Below are 17,246 nucleotides of genomic sequence, written 5' to 3'. Positions count from 1 at the left end.
TGAACACACCATCTATTGAAGTAACCTCACAAAAGCCTGATACTAAAGAATCCTCACAGCTAGTGAAGTAGTATGCTCGGTACAAGCTAATTAGAATTAATTGCAGCTAACGTTTGAGGATTGTTGTGTAATAGGCTTCAGTTTCTCATAAAACACAACCATTATATATGTGCATTTGTATGGTAGAAAGAGTTAGTGATTAAAGCATGATATCCATCGTAATCTAGTAAAGAACAACAACTCAGATGATGAAATCAAATATTCAAATCTGCTTCTTATTATCATCACAGCATGTATATACATATAAATAAAAATTTAAGCAACCCAGAAGATAATTAAACAGAATCAACATGGAGGAACAGAATCAAACATATTCACAGATCAAAAAGTTGAAAGCTTAGCCCATGATAATTACACCAAAAAGATCAAAAATTGAGAGGAACAAAGTGAAAACAAGACGTAATAATCAAAACCCAGTAATAGAATTGAAGAGAATCAACCAAAAGAAACGATTTTGATACCTGAGGATGGATGCGACAGGAACCAGTCCGAGAGGCTCAACTGGCCAACAAAGCTTCGCTCTCAGGGAATGGGCTCGGTCTGGAAAGGCTAAACTGGCTCGATCTCAGTTCACCGGCTCAGTCCCATTCGTAGAAAGATGAGATTGGTTAGAGACAAGGATGAGGGTTTGGGAGAGTGAGATTTTGGCTAGAGAGTGAGGATTTTCGTTTTGGTTTGGGTCTGTCGAGATAGAGAGAAGAAGGTTTTGGGTAGAGAGTGAGGATTCTGGTTTTTTCTGGGTCTGTCGACAGTGAGGCGACCAAGAAAGGAAGGTTTTGTTTTTGGGTCTGTCAATAGTGAGACGAGTCAAGATACACAGAGGCGCTAGCTTTCAGGAGAGGGTTTTGCTCACTTCTTATTTTTGTTATTTTTTTTTTGCTCCAAGTGTTAGGGTTTCAACTAGATTTGTGAGGCCCTATCGATTTGGAAATGGACTCACACAACAGATTTGTGTAAAAATGTGGTCTGAATGAAGTCGTTTAAATTTGGAGGTTGTCTACTTTCCTCTTTGGCGAGTTGGAGAAAAATTGTACTGGGAAATCTCCCTCCTTCAGCCAAACATATTGATCAGACCACAGTTTTGTTATTTTTTGTCGTCTGATTATACATGTTGGGGAGGGGGATTTTAGAGTTTCAGATGGGGTTTGGCACCACTTACATGGTGGGAAACTTGCCGCTCAATTTTTTAACCGTCACACGACGGTTTTTCCTTTAAACGTCTTCTGAAGTAATTCATAAGTCCATATCAGACGACAAATTTTGTAAAAACGACGTCTGAAAAAATAAAAATCAATCAGACGAGGGAAAAGTATGATGCGTCGTGTGAGAGGCGTCGTCTGATTCAATTTTTGTAGTAGTGTCTATAGGAGACTGCATAAACTGACAAACAGAATTCACACTATAGGCAATATCAGGCCTTGTGAATGTCAAGTATTGCAAGCAAGCAACAATACTTCTATAGGTTTTCACATCAGAAAATGGAGCACCTTCATTTTTCAACAACTAGGAATATGGTAAACAGGGAGTGATACTCTCATTGCAATCAGACATACCTGCCTTGTTTAAATTATCCTTTGCATACTTGGTCTGAGAAATGATGCAATCAAACATACCTGCCTTGTTTAAAATATCATGTGCATACTACATGGTCTGAGAAATGAAGCAATCCTAAGTCCTTTATATCAAACTCCAACTAAAGGGCATCTTTGACATGCTGAATAGCTAAAGCACTATTTCCAGTGAGAATGATATCATCCACATAAAGAAGGAGATAAACCTTAGTTGAACCAAAGTCTTTGATGAATAAAGAAGGGTCTGCAATGGAAGATTCACTACTAGAAATCTGTTCATAGACATCGCATGTTTTAAATCGGTCAGACTTGCACACGATGTAAAAACCTAATCTAACATCGTTTTACAAAAATACCGATTTAAATGTATATCATTAACATCGGGTCTTAAAATGACCGGTGTTAAAAGTTTTGTTTGAAAATTTGCGGGAACCTATTTTTGCAAAACGCGCTAAGTGTTTTAAGTGAATTGAAGAAGCGGGTACTAAATCTAAAAACTTTCACACTCGGAAAAAAAATTAAAGCCCGATCCCAAAAGTTAGACAGAAAACCCTAAGCTCTCGCGCGGCCTCCATCTCACTCGAACTCGCCTTCATTCTGAACTCACCCCAAACTGGATCTCCTCCCAAACCCGACCTCCATCTCCTCCCTTCCTTCCTTCATCTACGTCCTCAGCTTCTTCGGCATCAACTCCGTCCAGTCCGGCATCGACTCTGTCCAGTCCGTCCTCAGCTTGTTCGTCGAAGCATTTCTAAACAGTGCCGTTCCGTCTTAGCCTCTGGAATCAAAGCAAGAGAGCGGCGGCCAGTCGGCGCGACTCACTTCAGAGAACGACTCTGTTGTGGGATTCGAAGGATTTGCCTGTTGAAGGATTCTAGGAGTCGCCGGTCGGAGACGAAGTAATCTTAGTACGTATTGTTCTAGTTCTATATATGTAAATGATAGAGTCAATTTCAGTCGTTTTACTTGTTGATGGTATCAGGCTTGTGGGAGATTTGTTGTGTTTATGAATAGGCTTCTCAGCTTATTCATAGCTTTTGTTCGTTCATATGGATTTGATTTCAGTCTTTTTAGCTCTTGATTGTTCGTTGTGGTTCATTGTTCTTCTTTAGCTTGTGAGCGATTGCATTTGGGGAGTTGAGCGACTATTCAGAGTTGTGATCGACAAGCAGGTCATTTACTCGAGCCCCTCTTTTATTTTTTGCTCTTCCATGTTTTCATTTGTGAAGTTTGTTTGATTTTGGGCGAAAACATAGAGGACCTACATCGATTTCCTGGCTTGAAGCCGTTGCAGCCTTAAACCGCTAAGTCGGGGTTTTAAGGCAAAAGAAATCCAACCTTGTCCAGAGGTTAGAGACGGCGGGACTGTGGCAGGAGACGAAGGGCTGCTCTGAAATTTCCGATTCCTCGAAATGAGATGGAGCAATAAGCAATGTCAAGCATTCCCCAAATTGCAGATAACCGAAATAGCTTTCGTCTTCAAATTTGATCTCAATCAGTAGAGAGTTAGGGATTTGATTTTCCAATTTTGGGCGCGAAAAGGTGGACCAGAAAGAGAAGATAAGGTCTCTTTGGAGCTGACAGAGGAGATTAATTGAAAGCATGGAAGTTGGGCTGGCTTTCAGGGACTACGTAATGGCTCTATCTCTCTCTGTTTCTGATTTCTTTTAGCTCAATTGAATCAAAACCCTAATCTTTTTATTTCAGATGTTTTGTTTTGATTGTGAGGATGCTGGATTAAGCTGCTCATTTGTATGTGTTATTTGTACATATGTTTTGTTCTTTCTTTATTTAGCACTTTCTTTTGTCAACTACAGGTTACTTGATAGAAAAGATTGAATTTGAAAATCTACTTCACAAAGCTTCAGTGTCTTTTTGTGCAACTCGAGTTGCTTCTTCAGGTACTTTTCCTTTCCTCAGGTCATTTTAATTGAAAGCATATATGCTCAAAATTTGATTACATCTGCAGGTACCACTAATCAAGATTTGTTATTTGAACTGCTTGTATTTTTCTATATATCAGGTTTTTTTTAGTTTTAGATACTTTAGACCATTATATATGTTGAATACTCATAACTACCAAGAACTTGGCTACTCCAGAAATGTCATACATAGTCCCAATTGTAATTTATAGTTGGATTTTTTATTTAATTTTAGGTTATTTATTTACTTTTGAATTTTTGTAGGCCATATGGTGGGTATTCGTATCTCTTGGAGCCTCTGTGCTGGTTGGGATTGATTACAAGTAAGTTTCTTCTTATCAAGTTTTATTTTGCCATTTTTGGACTAAGTTATGATCTTGTTTGGCCAACATTGTGATCTGTTTTGGGTGTTGCATTGTTATTGAGATGGGCACTTGCTGTTTGAGTTCCATTTTAAATTATTACTCGGATAATATAGTATGCAACTATGCATACACCTAGTGGTGTTGTTTTGATAAAGATGAATGTGCTCCTCTATGCTCCACCTCTTCTACCCCTCATGTTAAAGGTAATATTAATTTTTCTGCAGCTATTGCTCTTTTAAAATTTGTGCCTGAATTTTTTGTTAAAATTGCTCAACCAGCTACACATCTTTACAGGCTATGGATATCAATAGAGTGATATCAGCTTTATTTGGTGCAGCTCTTGTGCATGTGCTTATCTTGTCCCTTTTGTTTTTAAGAGACTTAATCTGAATAGCCATGAAATTTTCATTTATATTCAGCTTTGTAGCCTTGAGTTGCATCCTTTTATTTTTTCACATTTATAGACTAATCAACTCTTGTACTGATTATATTCAGTTTTGTAGCCTTGAGTTACGTCTTCTTAATTTTTCACATTTACAGACTAATCAACTCTTGTAACGAACAAGCAGTATGTGTTTTATTCCAACATTGGTAGGTAAGCTGGATTTCAGGATCCTCATTTCAAGAGCATTGTTCAATTATGTTGTTCATTTGTAAACACTTGACAGTGACTTGTATCATTTTATGCTCGAACTTTGGTAAGACCTGTTATGCTAATTTGTTCATCTGTTTTGTATATCTAGAGCAGGACATAAGTTAGAAGCTGCTATTTATCGATATTACTGGCAAAGTAGCTCTTGATTCATGCTGGTCAACTGGTGGATTTACCGACTGTTTACTTCAGTATGGTGCATTGTTTGTTTATGGAGTTGATATTGGATATGGCCAGGTAACAACCCCTAAATCCAAATAAAAATATCTTATCTGTGAGTATACCAATTCGCTTCTATTCTTGTTCAATCATGAGTTATGGTATGTTAATCTTTTTTTTCCTTCAAATTTTAGTTTACAATTGTAGCTGGGGTCATACTGTTAATCTTTTTTATTTTATTTTATTTTTTAGCAAAAAGACTAAATCTTATATTTGCTATGGATTTGTTGGCTTAACGTTGTTGTACCTGGAGTTATGCTTTAGGATCTACACAATCTTTTTGGGTTAGCAGTTGAATTAGTGTACTTGGATCACATGCTATACGGATCAGAAATTTGAGACTAGGGAATGAACTGAGCTAAAAGATAAGTTCTTTTTTAAGTGGCAGTATATGTTTAGTTGCTTGGGCAAAATTCAAACTGAATGATAGGCTCTAGATTTACTGAAAGTTCTGCCTTGGTAAACATATTTCCGGCGTAGTCGGAATCACATTAATGTAAAGCATCCATTTTCTTGAATCAATGTAGGTCCTGGCATGGAGGATTTGAAATGCGTTGCTGTACTACCATTGTACCATATATATGTTAATGTTATTCATTTTGAACCTCCCTACCTTGTATTTGCTTTATTCTGAATCTTTCAACCTGCTTCACTTCTCTAATTGTTTCTCTAGCTTGTCTTGAACAAATCTCAAAAACCTTTGTTCTTATCTTTTTAAGAGAAAATTTGCATTGCTTTTGTGTTATCATGTAAAGTTGGAATAGATATCTAGAAGGGAAATTTGTAATGTTTTTGTCTATTTCTCCTTTGGTTATTGTCACAGTGGTCCAGGCAGAGCTGGTATATGCACCACACCATTGCATTCCCACTTGGTTAATGTGGGGTTTGCTAAACTGTAGCATATTCCATATAACAAGAAAGTGACTAACTCACTGATTGATCTGGGAGTCACTAAGACTCACACCAAACCACATGTTCAAGATATAAAGTCACTAAACTACATCAATTTAGGTCATAGGGAAGCGAGAGATTGCTCTTTTTTGAGCTCTCTGTTTGATTACTCATAAAGTTGGTGCTTCTGCAGTTGTAGCATCTTTGGTTCTTCAAGGAGTTATCAGTGGTTTTAAGGATACAAAAACTCATCTTATCCAAGTTTTGTGTCCCTTTGTGCATGAACAGTCATTTTCAAAAGATAACCAGTTGTTTAAGTGTTAAGTTGTCTGCTGCCTGTTATTAACTGATAAGCTGTAGGAAGTTGTAACTTATAATATACTTTCATTTCATGGTCAATCCTTTGAGGAGTTGTATTATTGGCATGCAAGTGCCATTAGCTCAGTTACAGCCATTCAATTTTTCAGATTATACAAGTTCTCATTGAAATCTTATTGTAAGTCTAAGAGTTTAGAGTATTCCAGGTTGCAGATGAACTTGTAGCAGAGTTTTCTGACCCTATCAATGGTGTCACATCCCCTGATCAAATTGACGAGGTGCGCATTGAATAAGTGGTTGATTATATACAGAGTTTGATGTAGGAATGTGACTGCCAAGATGTTTTTTGAGTAAGGCTAGCTAGTTTTGGCTTTGAAGCAAAGCTTGGTGTGGAACTTTTGTACATTGTTGCTCGTATGTTTCCAAGCTAGCTTTTGTAAGTTTAGGGGTTTATTTTGTGAATTATGTTGAATCATGAATTTGGAAAGAAAATTAATGGGAAAGCCCCTTATTTTGGATGATGAGAAATGCAATTTTTTTCCCAGCAATAGCTAAATGCAAGCTTTTCACATCATACTTGTCAAAGTGAAGTGAAGTGAAGTGTATTAAAGCATAATAAAACAGTAATGCCAAGGAAAACGAAGTCTGTTGAGAGATTAGAAATCAGTATCAAAAATGAAATCGATGTCCTATGATTATGAATATATCGAATTGTAACTCAAAATCGATGTAATCAAAACTACTGCACATCGATTTCTAATCACCAAACCGTAATCTATTATGAACATACAAATCACCTACCATGGAGTAAACCGATGTGTGGTCAAAAGGTGAACATCGGTTTTGGAAATAAAAAATGATGTCTTCAATGAACTAACACATCAGTTTGAATAAACATAGTCGACGTACATAATACCGTTGAACATCGGTTTATTTAATTGAAAACGATGTTCAGTCTCAAAACAAACATCATTTCTGAATAAAAACACGATGTAGAATAAAGATACAGACATCGTTCCTAGGAAAATAATGTAACAACCTACATGTAAAAATGGCCACGAACAAACCACTACTAGCAAAACAACAATTACCCACGGATTTTAATCTGTGGGTAATAAGACTTTTACACACGGATATCAGTGTGTGATAGCCTTTACACACAGTACACGCACAGATTGGTGTTACCGTGCGGTTTGGAGGGGGGGTAATGCTCATCTCACACGGATTATGTTGTCCGTGTGAAATACTAACGTGGGCCCCACTATAATTCCATAAATCTAAATTACCGGAATGGAACGCAATCCGTGTGAACAACTCTATTTCACACGGATTTCTGTGCGAAATGTGTAAACTGTATTTCACACGGATTTCTGTGTGAGGTTATATTTCACACAGATTTCTGTGCAAAATGTGTAAACTGTATTTCACACGGATTTCTGTGTGAGACTATATTTCACACTGATTTCTGTATCAAATATAAAAACTCTATTTCACACTGATTTCTGTGTCAAAACCTATAACATTATTGACACAGATTTTTGTATGAAATTTATATAATCTAGCTCACACTGATTTCAGTGTGTAAAAGTGACAGCATTTAAAAAAAATAATTACTAATTAATCAGCAATCTGAACAAATAATTTCTACAATAAATATATTTCAAATATTTACAATAAAATGAACAAATCCACAACCGAATCGAAAATATTAAAACTTTTAATTCATAGCAAGATGTTCTTTTCATTTCTAGCAAAATTCTTGGATTACAAAAACAAGGGAGTTTTCGATATTTACATTATTGTTTGAGAACTAACTCAAAGTAGGCAAAAACATAACCATCAAACTAGATAATTTGCCTCAAGGTGAAAAAAGCCAGTCTGCAAATCCAGTCCTCTCAGAGCTGTCCAAAGAACCAAGTTAGGATATTAGTACTTTCTTGAAAATTGATAAATTTTCTTTTGACGTAATATCTGACTTCAACCTTTTCGGCAACCAAATTAAAAAACAATAGAAGGAAAAGAAAATGGTACAACATCTCTTTTGTAAGTAATTCAACATCTCTTTTGTTCCTTCTCGCCAACATTTGTAAGGCCATAACGAATATACATAATATATGAGCAGTTCAATGTAAATATTATACCTTTCTATTCTCTGCCTCTTCTTCTGATAACTTGGAACCCGCTGCACAATTCAGTGAGAATAAACACCTATGTCAAAATATTCAAGCTCTTCCTTACATTTAGTTGGTTCGAATAAGGCAATCAATTGCCATGTAACATAAAAATGCAGAATGATTAAGCATAGGAACCAACAATATGATAACTGCTGAATACTCAAACGCAAATTGATCTAAATGAACATCACTTCAATTCATCAAATGGGGATAAGCTAATATAGAGGCCCTTCTTCACTCAAATCACGAAAATTTGATTCAAATCCTTGTGATTGTATCAACAACAAGCCTTTGAATTCTGCATTAAACATCAATAACAAATCAATACAGAACATGATGACAGATTGCATTGACCATTTACAAATCATAAATCTCAACCTAGACCATTACATAAATAAAAAATAAACTAATGAACCTAGATGAACACAAATAGAAGAAAAATTAAGACTAACGAACCTAGATGAACAGAAATAGACGAAAAATTAAGTAAGAAAGCCTAATGCATATATAGGGAGAGATGTAGATATACAAGATCAGAGAAAGATGGGGATAGTATATTTGGCAGCCCAAAACACTACAGATCGGAACATTTATGCAAAACTAGCACACAAAAGTCATTGAAATTGAACATTTGAAATACTCTTGAAAATAATGTAACTGATGCTGCATTCCACTTATTCTGAAATGCACAGCCAATACAGCAACAAAATGAAAATGTAATGCAGAATCACAAGTATAGTAGTCCAAGAGAAACAAAATATATTCATAGAGATAGAGATAACATAGATGATCCACTGAATAGCTACAGATGAGAAACATAGAAAAAAATGTAACACAAGGCCTTGTGCAACGTACCAATGTTAACTCAGCAACTTTAACTGGGATGCAAGAAAACAATTATTAGAATCTAAATGTGGGAAAAACTCTCACGTCATATTAGTGAACATCAAATTATTGCATACAGAAAAATCTTTATGAAATACAATATCATTGATGATCCTGGAAAATTTGTTAGCTTAATTCCAAAGTTCATAGTGACTAATGGGATGGCAGCATGTCATATTTGAGACATCTAGATGGAGGTCTACTACACATGGAGAGCATTAGATTGGAATAGCAGAGCATGCCTGGATCACACAGGAAACAAGATTTGATCTTTGTATCTCTGGAATCCCCTCAGCAGACATTTCCTTTACAAAATACTCTTCTGTATACAGCCTGGTCAAAGCCACAAAAAATATCGAGTATTGAGCATAATAAGTCTTATTCGAACTCATTCTGTTACATAATAACTTCTCGTAAGTATGTCTCAGCCTATGATAAAATCATGTAACCACAGATATTGATAATGACTCCAAAAAGAATTGCAGACCTGTAACATTTCCCAGGCCGAACTCTTCCAGCTCTACCGGTCCTTTGCCTAGCAGAAGCCTTGGATATTGGTGCCACTACCAGATTTTCAATATCTGATATCTAAGGAAAGTAGACACAGAAGCGCAAAAAGTAAGAAAGACATTCAGATGTGCACTAAATGTTATTAGATCGAAATTAATGCCTCCAATGCTTACAGAATCACAACTTCAAGGATTCTTAGAAAATGTAAGGTCCCATCATATAATAAAAGGATCTTGATAGTTCAATTAGTAAATTACCCATAATAGAGAGAGAGAGAGAGAGAGAGAGAGAGAGAGAGTACCGGGTTATAGAACCGCTGCTTTGAGAACCCACTGTCAACAACATAGACCACGCCCTGAATCAATCAAAGGACCAGATGATATGCAATTATTAATTGTGCTAACTTAAGTATTCTAGATATTTCTCAACCATGATTCAATATAGAGGCCCTTCTTCACTCAAGTCACGAAACTTTGATTCAAATCCTTGTGATTGTATCAAATATTACAGAACAAATCAAATAGGCAAATATTACAACGTAAGTAGCAAAACTTGATTCATGGACTGATCACAAATCAATACAGAACATGATGACAGATTAAGAAGACCATTTACAAATCATAAATCTCAACCTAGACCATTAAATAAATAAAAAATAAACTAATGAACCTAGATGAACACAAATAGAAGAAAAATTAAGACTAACGAACCTAGATGAACACAAATAGAAGAAAAATTAAGTAAGAAAGCCTAATGCATATATAGGGAGAGATGTAGATCTACAAGATCAGAGAAAGATGGGGATAGTATATTTGGCAGCCCAAAACACTACAGATCGGAACATCTATGCAAAACTAGCACACAAAAGTCATTGAAATTGAACATTTGAAATACTCTTGAAATAAAATTGGTATCCCAACTGAGTTAATATTCACTTGCTCACTTACCCAGAAGCCGCAAAGCCCGCAATCAACATCGTACGGCATCATCGCGGCGGTGCAGGGGAGGTCGAGAGAGAGAGCGGGGTTTACTCTTGAAATGAGAGAGAGAGAGAGAGATTTACCTTTTTCCTGTAGTGTTTGATCAATATGGTAATTATACGTATAATTCACACGGAAATCCGTGTGAAATACTCACACAATTGCAACTGATATCCGTGTGTATTTAACTCAGTAACTAATAACTATCATGTCAATTGTTTACACGGAATTCTGTCTCTAATAGATATTTTCACACGGAATTCTGTAGCTAATTGTTCTTTTCACACGGATATCCGTGTGAAAAAGATTTTAGTTTTTACACAGACATCTGTTACTGTCATTTATTCACACGGATTTCCGTGTTAACATGTCACACAATATCTACAGTCATCCGTGGGAATATTCAAATATTGAGCGGGAATAAATTGATTAGCCCGCCCTTATTTTTTTAAACTAAATAATTAGTCATTAATTTATATTTTTATTGATAATAATTTTCTTTCAAGTTATTTTTCCACATAAATCCGTGTGAAATACTTACACATTTGTAACTGATATCCGTGTATATTTATCTGAGTAACACATGCAATTGTCATTCAATTGTTTGCACGGAATTCTGTCTCTAATAGACTTTTTCACACGGAATTCTGTAGTTAATTGTTCTTTTTCACACGGATATCCGTGTTAACATTTCACACTGATATTCGTGTGTTACTCATTTGACAAGGCAATCAATTACCAAAAACTTATTGTAACGGAAATCTGTCCCTCCATAATTCACATAACATAAAAAACTTAATGATTTCTCAATAAATTTGGCATTACCCATCTATTTATAGCGTATTAATAGGTATTGTGTAAAAAATTAACTCGATCCACCGTTATTTTGACATTAAATAAACCGGTCAACCCTTTAAACGCTTCTACTTCCCTAAGGGGAGCCGACCCCTTAGGAGATAAAATTTCAGAAATTTTTACATTAGTTGATATAGCTTCTACCCATGAGACCATGAGAGTTTACAGATCAAAAAAATAAGTTACGAGTGAGCGGTTATGAGCATATTAGTTTTATGTAGTATTTAAAGTTTAGGGTTGACCTACTAGATCGAAACCCAAATGACGACGAAAATAGCTGAAATTTTGAACACAACCATTTATTCTTATCATGATAACATCCTACGGTCGATTTTGATAAAGTCTATTTCCTACGCATTGTTGCTTATGGAATGTATACTTTTCATTATAACTAATAAACTAGTTATACCACATTAGTAGACATATAAGAATTTTGTGCAATCCAAAAAATAAAAATTGAAAATTGATAAATTTGACATTACCCATCTATTTATAGTGTATTAATAGGTATGGTGTAAAAAAATTAACTCAATCCGCCGTTCTTTCAATATCAAATGAAGTGGTTAACTTTATATACACATATACTTCCCTAAAGGGAGTTAAACCACGAGAAGATAAACTTTTCAAAATTTTTACATTATTTGGTACACCTCATATTCGTGAGAGTATGAGAGCTGACAGATCGAAAAAATAAGTTGCGAATGAGCGGTTACGAGCATATTAATTTTTTGTGGTATTTAGGGTTCAGGGTTGATCCAGAAGATCGAGACCTAAACGATAACAAAAATAGCTGAAATTTTGTCCATAACTATTTATTCTAATCATGACAACATCCAACGGTCGATTTTGATAAAGTCTATTTCCTCCACATTGTTGCTCATAGAAGGTATACTTTTCATTACAACTAGTTATACCACATTAGTAGACATATAAGAATTTTTGTGCGAACCAAAAATTAAAATTGAAAATCAATAAATTTGACATTACCCATCTATTTATAGTGTATTAATAGGTATTGTGTAAAAAAATTAACTCAATTCGCTGTTATTTCGATATCAAATAAGTGGTCAACTTTATATACACCTATACTTTTTCACACGGAATTTTGTAGCTAATTGTTCTTTTCACACGGATATCCGTGTGAAAAAGTTTTAGTTTTTACACAGACATCTGTTACAATTGTTTATTCACACGGATTTCTGTGTGTAGTCTCCTTTTTCACACTGAATTCTGTAGCTAATTGTTCTTTTCACACTGATATCCGTGTGAAAATGTTTTAGTTTTTACACAGACATCTGTTACTATTTTTTATTCACACGGATTTCTGTGTGTAGTCTCATTTTTCACACGGAATTCTGTAGCTAATTGTTATTTTCACACGGATATCTGTGTCAACATTTTCACACGGAAATCCGTGTGTATTACTCATTTCACACAGAAATCTGTATCAAATACTTATTGTAACGGAAATCTGTCCTTCCATAATTCACATAACAAAAAAAAAATTAATGATTCCGAAATAAACTAATTTCTAATACGTACAGAAATCAGTGTGAATTGATCTTCACACAGATATCCGTGTAAAAATATTTTAGCGTTTACATAGACATCGGTTACTACTGTTTATTCACACGGATTTCCGTTGATATTGTTATTGTATAAATTACTGTGGGGCTCAATTATGTTCTTTTCACACAGATATCTGTATCAAATACTTATTGTAACGGAAATCCGTCCCTCCATAATTCACATAACATAAAAACTGAACGATTTCTCAATAAATTTAGCATTACCCATCTATTTATAGTGTATTACTAGATATTGTGTAAAAAAATTAACCCGATCCGCCGTTATTTTGACATTACATAAACCGGTCAACCCTTTAAACGCTTCTACTTCCCTAAGGGGAGCCGACCCTTAAGGAGATAAAATTTCGTAAATTTTTATATTAGTTGATATAGCTTCTACCCATGAGAGCATGAAAGTTTACAGATCAAAAAAATAAGTTACGAGTGAGCGGTTATGAGCATATTAGTTTTATGTCGTATTTAAGGTTTAGGGTTGACCTACTAGATCGAAACCCAAACGACGACAAAAATAGCTGAAATTTTTAACACAACCATTTATTCTTATCATGATAACATCTTACGGTCGATTTTGATAAAGTCTATTTCCTACGCATTGTTGCTTATGGAAGGTATACTTTTCATTATAACTAATAAACTAGTTATACCACATTAGTAGACATATAAGAATTTTGTACAATCTAAAAAATAAAAATTAAAAATTGATAAAGACCACATTACCCATCTATTTATAGCGTATTAATAGGTATGGTGTAAAAAAATTAACTCAATCCGCCGTTCTTTCAATATCAAATAAAGTAGTTAACCTTATATACACATATACTTCCCTAAGAGGAGTAAAACCATGAGGAGATAAACTTTTCAAAATTTTTACATTATTTGGTATACCTCATATTCATGAGAGTATGAGAGTTGACAGATCGAAAAAATAAGTTGCGAATGAGCGGTTATGAGCATATTAGGTTTATGTGGTATTTAGGGTTAAGGGTTGATATAGTAGATCGAGACCTAAACGATAACAAAAATAGCTGAAATTTTGACCATAACTATTTATTCTAATCATGACAACATCCAACGGTCGATTTTGATAAAATCTATTTGCTCCACATTGTTGCTCATGAAATGTATACTTTTCTTGACAACTAATAAACTAGTTATACCACATTAGTAGACATATAAGAATTTGGTGCGAACCAATAAATCAAAATTGAAAATCAATAAATTTGACATTACCCATCTATTTATAGTGTATTAATAGATATTGTGTAAAAAAAATTAACTCAATCCGCCGTTATTTCGATATCAAATAAATGGTCAACCTTATATACACCTATATTTTTTCACACAGATATCCGTGTGAAAAGGTTTTAGTTTTTACACAGACATCAGTTACTATTGTTTGTGCACACGGATTTCTGTGTGTAGTCTCCTTTTTGGATTTTTCACACGGATTACTGTGTCAACATTTTCACACGGAAATCCGTGTGTATTACTCATTTCACACAGAAATCTGTATCAAATACTTATTGTAACAGAAATCCGTCCCTCCATAATTCACATAACATAAAAAATTAATGATTTTTTATAAACTAATTTATAATACATACAGAAATCCGTGTGAATTGTTTTTCACACAGATATCTGTGTGAAAATGTTTTAGTTTTTACACAGATATCTGTGACTGTTGTTTATTTACACGGATATCCGTTGATATTGTTATTGTATAAATTATTGTGGGCCCCATTATGCTCATTTCACACGGATTTCTGTCAGTATTTCTATTTCACACGGATATCTGTGGCTTTTAACTACAGTAAATCCGTGTGTGTTGTTATTTTGCTAGTAGTGCAATACTCATGGGAACTGATGTCTACAAGTGTACTGGACATCGCTTTTGGAATAAAAATCGATGCAAATGTTTAAGTAGGTATTGTTCGACACATATTTTTTTAAGTATAAAATGTGAAAATATGAAGAATTAGACATACCTAACGTACAAAAATATGATGATTATAACGATTATACATCGATTTGTTTTTTAGAATCGATGTTGGTTGTTGTCTGGGACATCGGTTGAAAACGCGCTTATACTGATGTCTATACTTTTCTCTACACCCACTAAGACATCGGTCGAAAATTAGTTTAACATCAGTCCAGAACCGATGTCTATGAACAAAATTCTAGTAGTGATTTGAATCCCAATTTAGTTAGATAGGATGTGAACCTCTCATTCCAGGCTCTTGGTGCCTGTTTAAGGCCATAAAGGGACTTTTGAAGTTTGTAGACATGATTTGGACACTGAGGATCTTCAAAACCACCGGCTAGGACATGTAGACTTCTTCCTTTAAGATTCCATGAAGGAAAGTGTTTTTGACATCAAGCTGATGCAGTTTCCAATTAAATTGAGCAGCCATGGCTAGGACAAGCCTCACATTTGTGTGCCTTACCACAGGATTGAAGGTTTCCTCATAGTCAATGCCTTCTTCCTGACTGAAGCCTCTAGCCACCAGTCTTGCTTTTTGTCTTGCAATGGATCCATCAGAGTTTCTCTTTACTTTAAAAATCCATTTGTAGCTGACCAGATTCTTGTCATGTTGAGGAGGAACAAGAGTCCAGGTCCCTTGCTTGGTTAAGGCATCAAATTCTTCCTGTATGGCATTCTTCCAGGCTGGGATCTGCAGTGCTTTCTTAAAATCGGAGAGATCGAAGAAGAAGGGACTGAGAGATCGAAGAAGAAAGAGCAAGAAAGAAACACAGAGGATCAAGCAATAAGTTCCATGGCTCTTGATACCATGCTATGATAGCTGAAATCAAAGATCTAGGGTTTTAGAGGAGAGAGAAATGAAGAGTAGAAAGCTAGAGGAAGAAGATGATGGTATTTCTCATTAGGGAAAATTTCACAAACAGTACACCAAGTAAAGGCCACTAATAATTCTTATACATAAAGTTTCAAACCAATCATTTCGGTACACGAAATCTGAAACTCGACTCACTATCAGTACACGACGTCAATGACGCCGTTAATTTGACACCAAAATATCTATTATGCCCTCAATTCTTTTTTTTTTTTAATTTTTTTTTGTTTTTTTTTTTTTCCTTCGTTTTATCTCTTTCTTCTTCCTTCTTCCGGCTCCACGAAACCCACCTCTGTTTTCATGTGAAAAGAAGCCCGAGCTCACTCACTTCAGCCAAAGCCTCCCCGTGCTCATCCTCATGAAACTTGTACACCATAACTCTATCATACCCAGTAAGCTCCCTCACACTCTCCACCACCGTGTCACACAAAAGCTTAATATCCCCACAGGGCAGTGACTGCAGCTGCAAAATTGCCCTCACAGCCAGCTTCTGAGACTGCACCACCCCGGCTATAGACAGAGCCGGGTCCTTTGTTCTAGCAGGCTCCAAATCAATGACAACCCCAACATCAATCCTATGCAAAATCGCATAAAACGACTTGCCGGAAACCCTAGAATTTATCCAAATTGGGTTGAGAAGTGTAATCTCCAAATTGGGTCCACTATCAGTAGTTGCTGCCATTCCTTCCGCAGACAATCCTTTCTGCCCCCAGTTTACGTATGGGTAAGACAAGTACCTACTCTTCTTCCTCTCTCTCGACTCAGCGCCTATTTCAATCATTCCTTCATTTCCACCATCACCATTTCCTAGACTGAAGCATTGCTCTCTTTCACTGTCGGGGATATCACTAGGCTAGTCTCTTCAATTTCAGAATCCCTCTTCATCTTTCTCTTCCTGGACTTTGAACTTGAGATGGAAGTTTTATCAGCACTGCCCCCACCAAAAAGTTGTTCTAAGCTTTGAGAGAGAAAGGAGAGGTAGAAACCCTGAGCTGAGAGAGAGAAAGGGGAAAGTGTGAGCCACTAACTATTTCAGATCAAGCAAACGAGAATCAAAGGAGGAGGAGGAGGGCGGAGCCAGCGACAGGGAGATTTCGGTGACGGGAATTCTGGGATTCTTTGATTTGGGGTTAAGGTTCTTCATTTTGGGGCTTTTCCATTCTAGAAATTTTGGGGTTTGAGAGAGATTGAGAGTCGTGGGCCTTCTAGAGGTGGTGGAAAGGTACGCCGTGATTTGCTGCAATTGTCACCGAAGAAGAGAGAGAGAGAGAGAGAGAGAGGGATCTGAGGAAGGAGGAAACGAATAGATGAAGAAAAATCAGAAAGAAAGAAATGAAAACTGAAGAACAGAGGTGGGTTTCGAAGTGGGTGAGCTCGGGCTTCTTGTCACATGAAGAATAGAG

The 17,246-nt window shown here is 35.7% G+C and overlaps 1 protein-coding gene and 1 long non-coding RNA gene across 9 annotated transcripts; one reads left to right on the top strand and one right to left on the bottom strand.

Annotated features, from left to right (window-relative positions):
- Positions 1-2,142: 2,142 nt before the first annotated feature.
- On the top strand, positions 2,143-6,546 carry LOC112190864. Of its 3 annotated transcripts, none has more exons than XR_002932716.2 (7): positions 2,143-2,539; positions 2,744-3,263; positions 3,449-3,532; positions 3,818-3,876; positions 4,459-4,513; positions 4,667-4,807; positions 6,205-6,546. It is a non-coding gene; the product is annotated as an uncharacterized LOC112190864 (long non-coding RNA). The 3 variants fall into 3 exon arrangements; XR_002932676.2 differs by having other exon boundaries at positions 4,662-4,807; XR_005804583.1 differs by having other exon boundaries at positions 3,818-4,121; positions 4,414-4,513; positions 4,662-4,807.
- Positions 6,547-7,697: 1,151 nt separating this feature from the next.
- LOC112182852 (probable pre-mRNA-splicing factor ATP-dependent RNA helicase DEAH9) lies at positions 7,698-10,656 on the bottom strand. Of its 6 annotated transcripts, XM_024321408.2 has the most exons (7): positions 10,515-10,654; positions 9,869-9,922; positions 9,545-9,645; positions 9,300-9,390; positions 9,028-9,050; positions 8,140-8,180; positions 7,698-7,899 (listed from the first exon to the last, which is right to left on the bottom strand). In XM_024321408.2, the coding sequence occupies exons 1-5, from the start codon at positions 10,554-10,556 to the stop codon at positions 9,033-9,035; spliced, it is 306 nt and encodes a 101-aa protein (XP_024177176.1). In that variant the 5' UTR covers positions 10,557-10,654; the 3' UTR covers positions 7,698-7,899; positions 8,140-8,180; positions 9,028-9,032. The 6 variants fall into 6 exon arrangements, 5 of the variants coding, with proteins under 5 accessions (XP_024177176.1, XP_024177174.1, XP_024177175.1 ...); XR_005805102.1 differs by having other exon boundaries at positions 9,028-9,390; positions 10,515-10,648; XM_024321406.2 differs by lacking the exon at positions 9,028-9,050 and having other exon boundaries at positions 10,515-10,656.
- Between the last annotated feature and the right edge of the window lie 6,590 nt (positions 10,657-17,246).

This window comes from Rosa chinensis, chromosome 1, assembly GCF_002994745.2.
Source record: "Rosa chinensis cultivar Old Blush chromosome 1, RchiOBHm-V2, whole genome shotgun sequence".
Taxonomy (NCBI): domain Eukaryota; kingdom Viridiplantae; phylum Streptophyta; class Magnoliopsida; order Rosales; family Rosaceae; genus Rosa; species Rosa chinensis.
Note: the sequence above shows the minus strand (reverse complement) of the source record. Positions and strands in the feature narration are given on the sequence as shown.

Coding starts and splice junctions, on each gene's coding strand:
- LOC112182852 (XM_024321406.2), bottom strand. CDS start 10,556: ATGATGCCGTACGATGTTGATTGCGGGCTTTGCGGCTTCTGG. Junction 9,923..10,514: donor GCGGGCTTTGCGGCTTCTGG/GTAAGTGAGCAA, acceptor TGATTGATTCAG/GGCGTGGTCTATGTTGTTGA. Junction 9,646..9,868: donor AGCAGCGGTTCTATAACCCG/GTACTCTCTCTC, acceptor TACTTTCCTTAG/ATATCAGATATTGAAAATCT.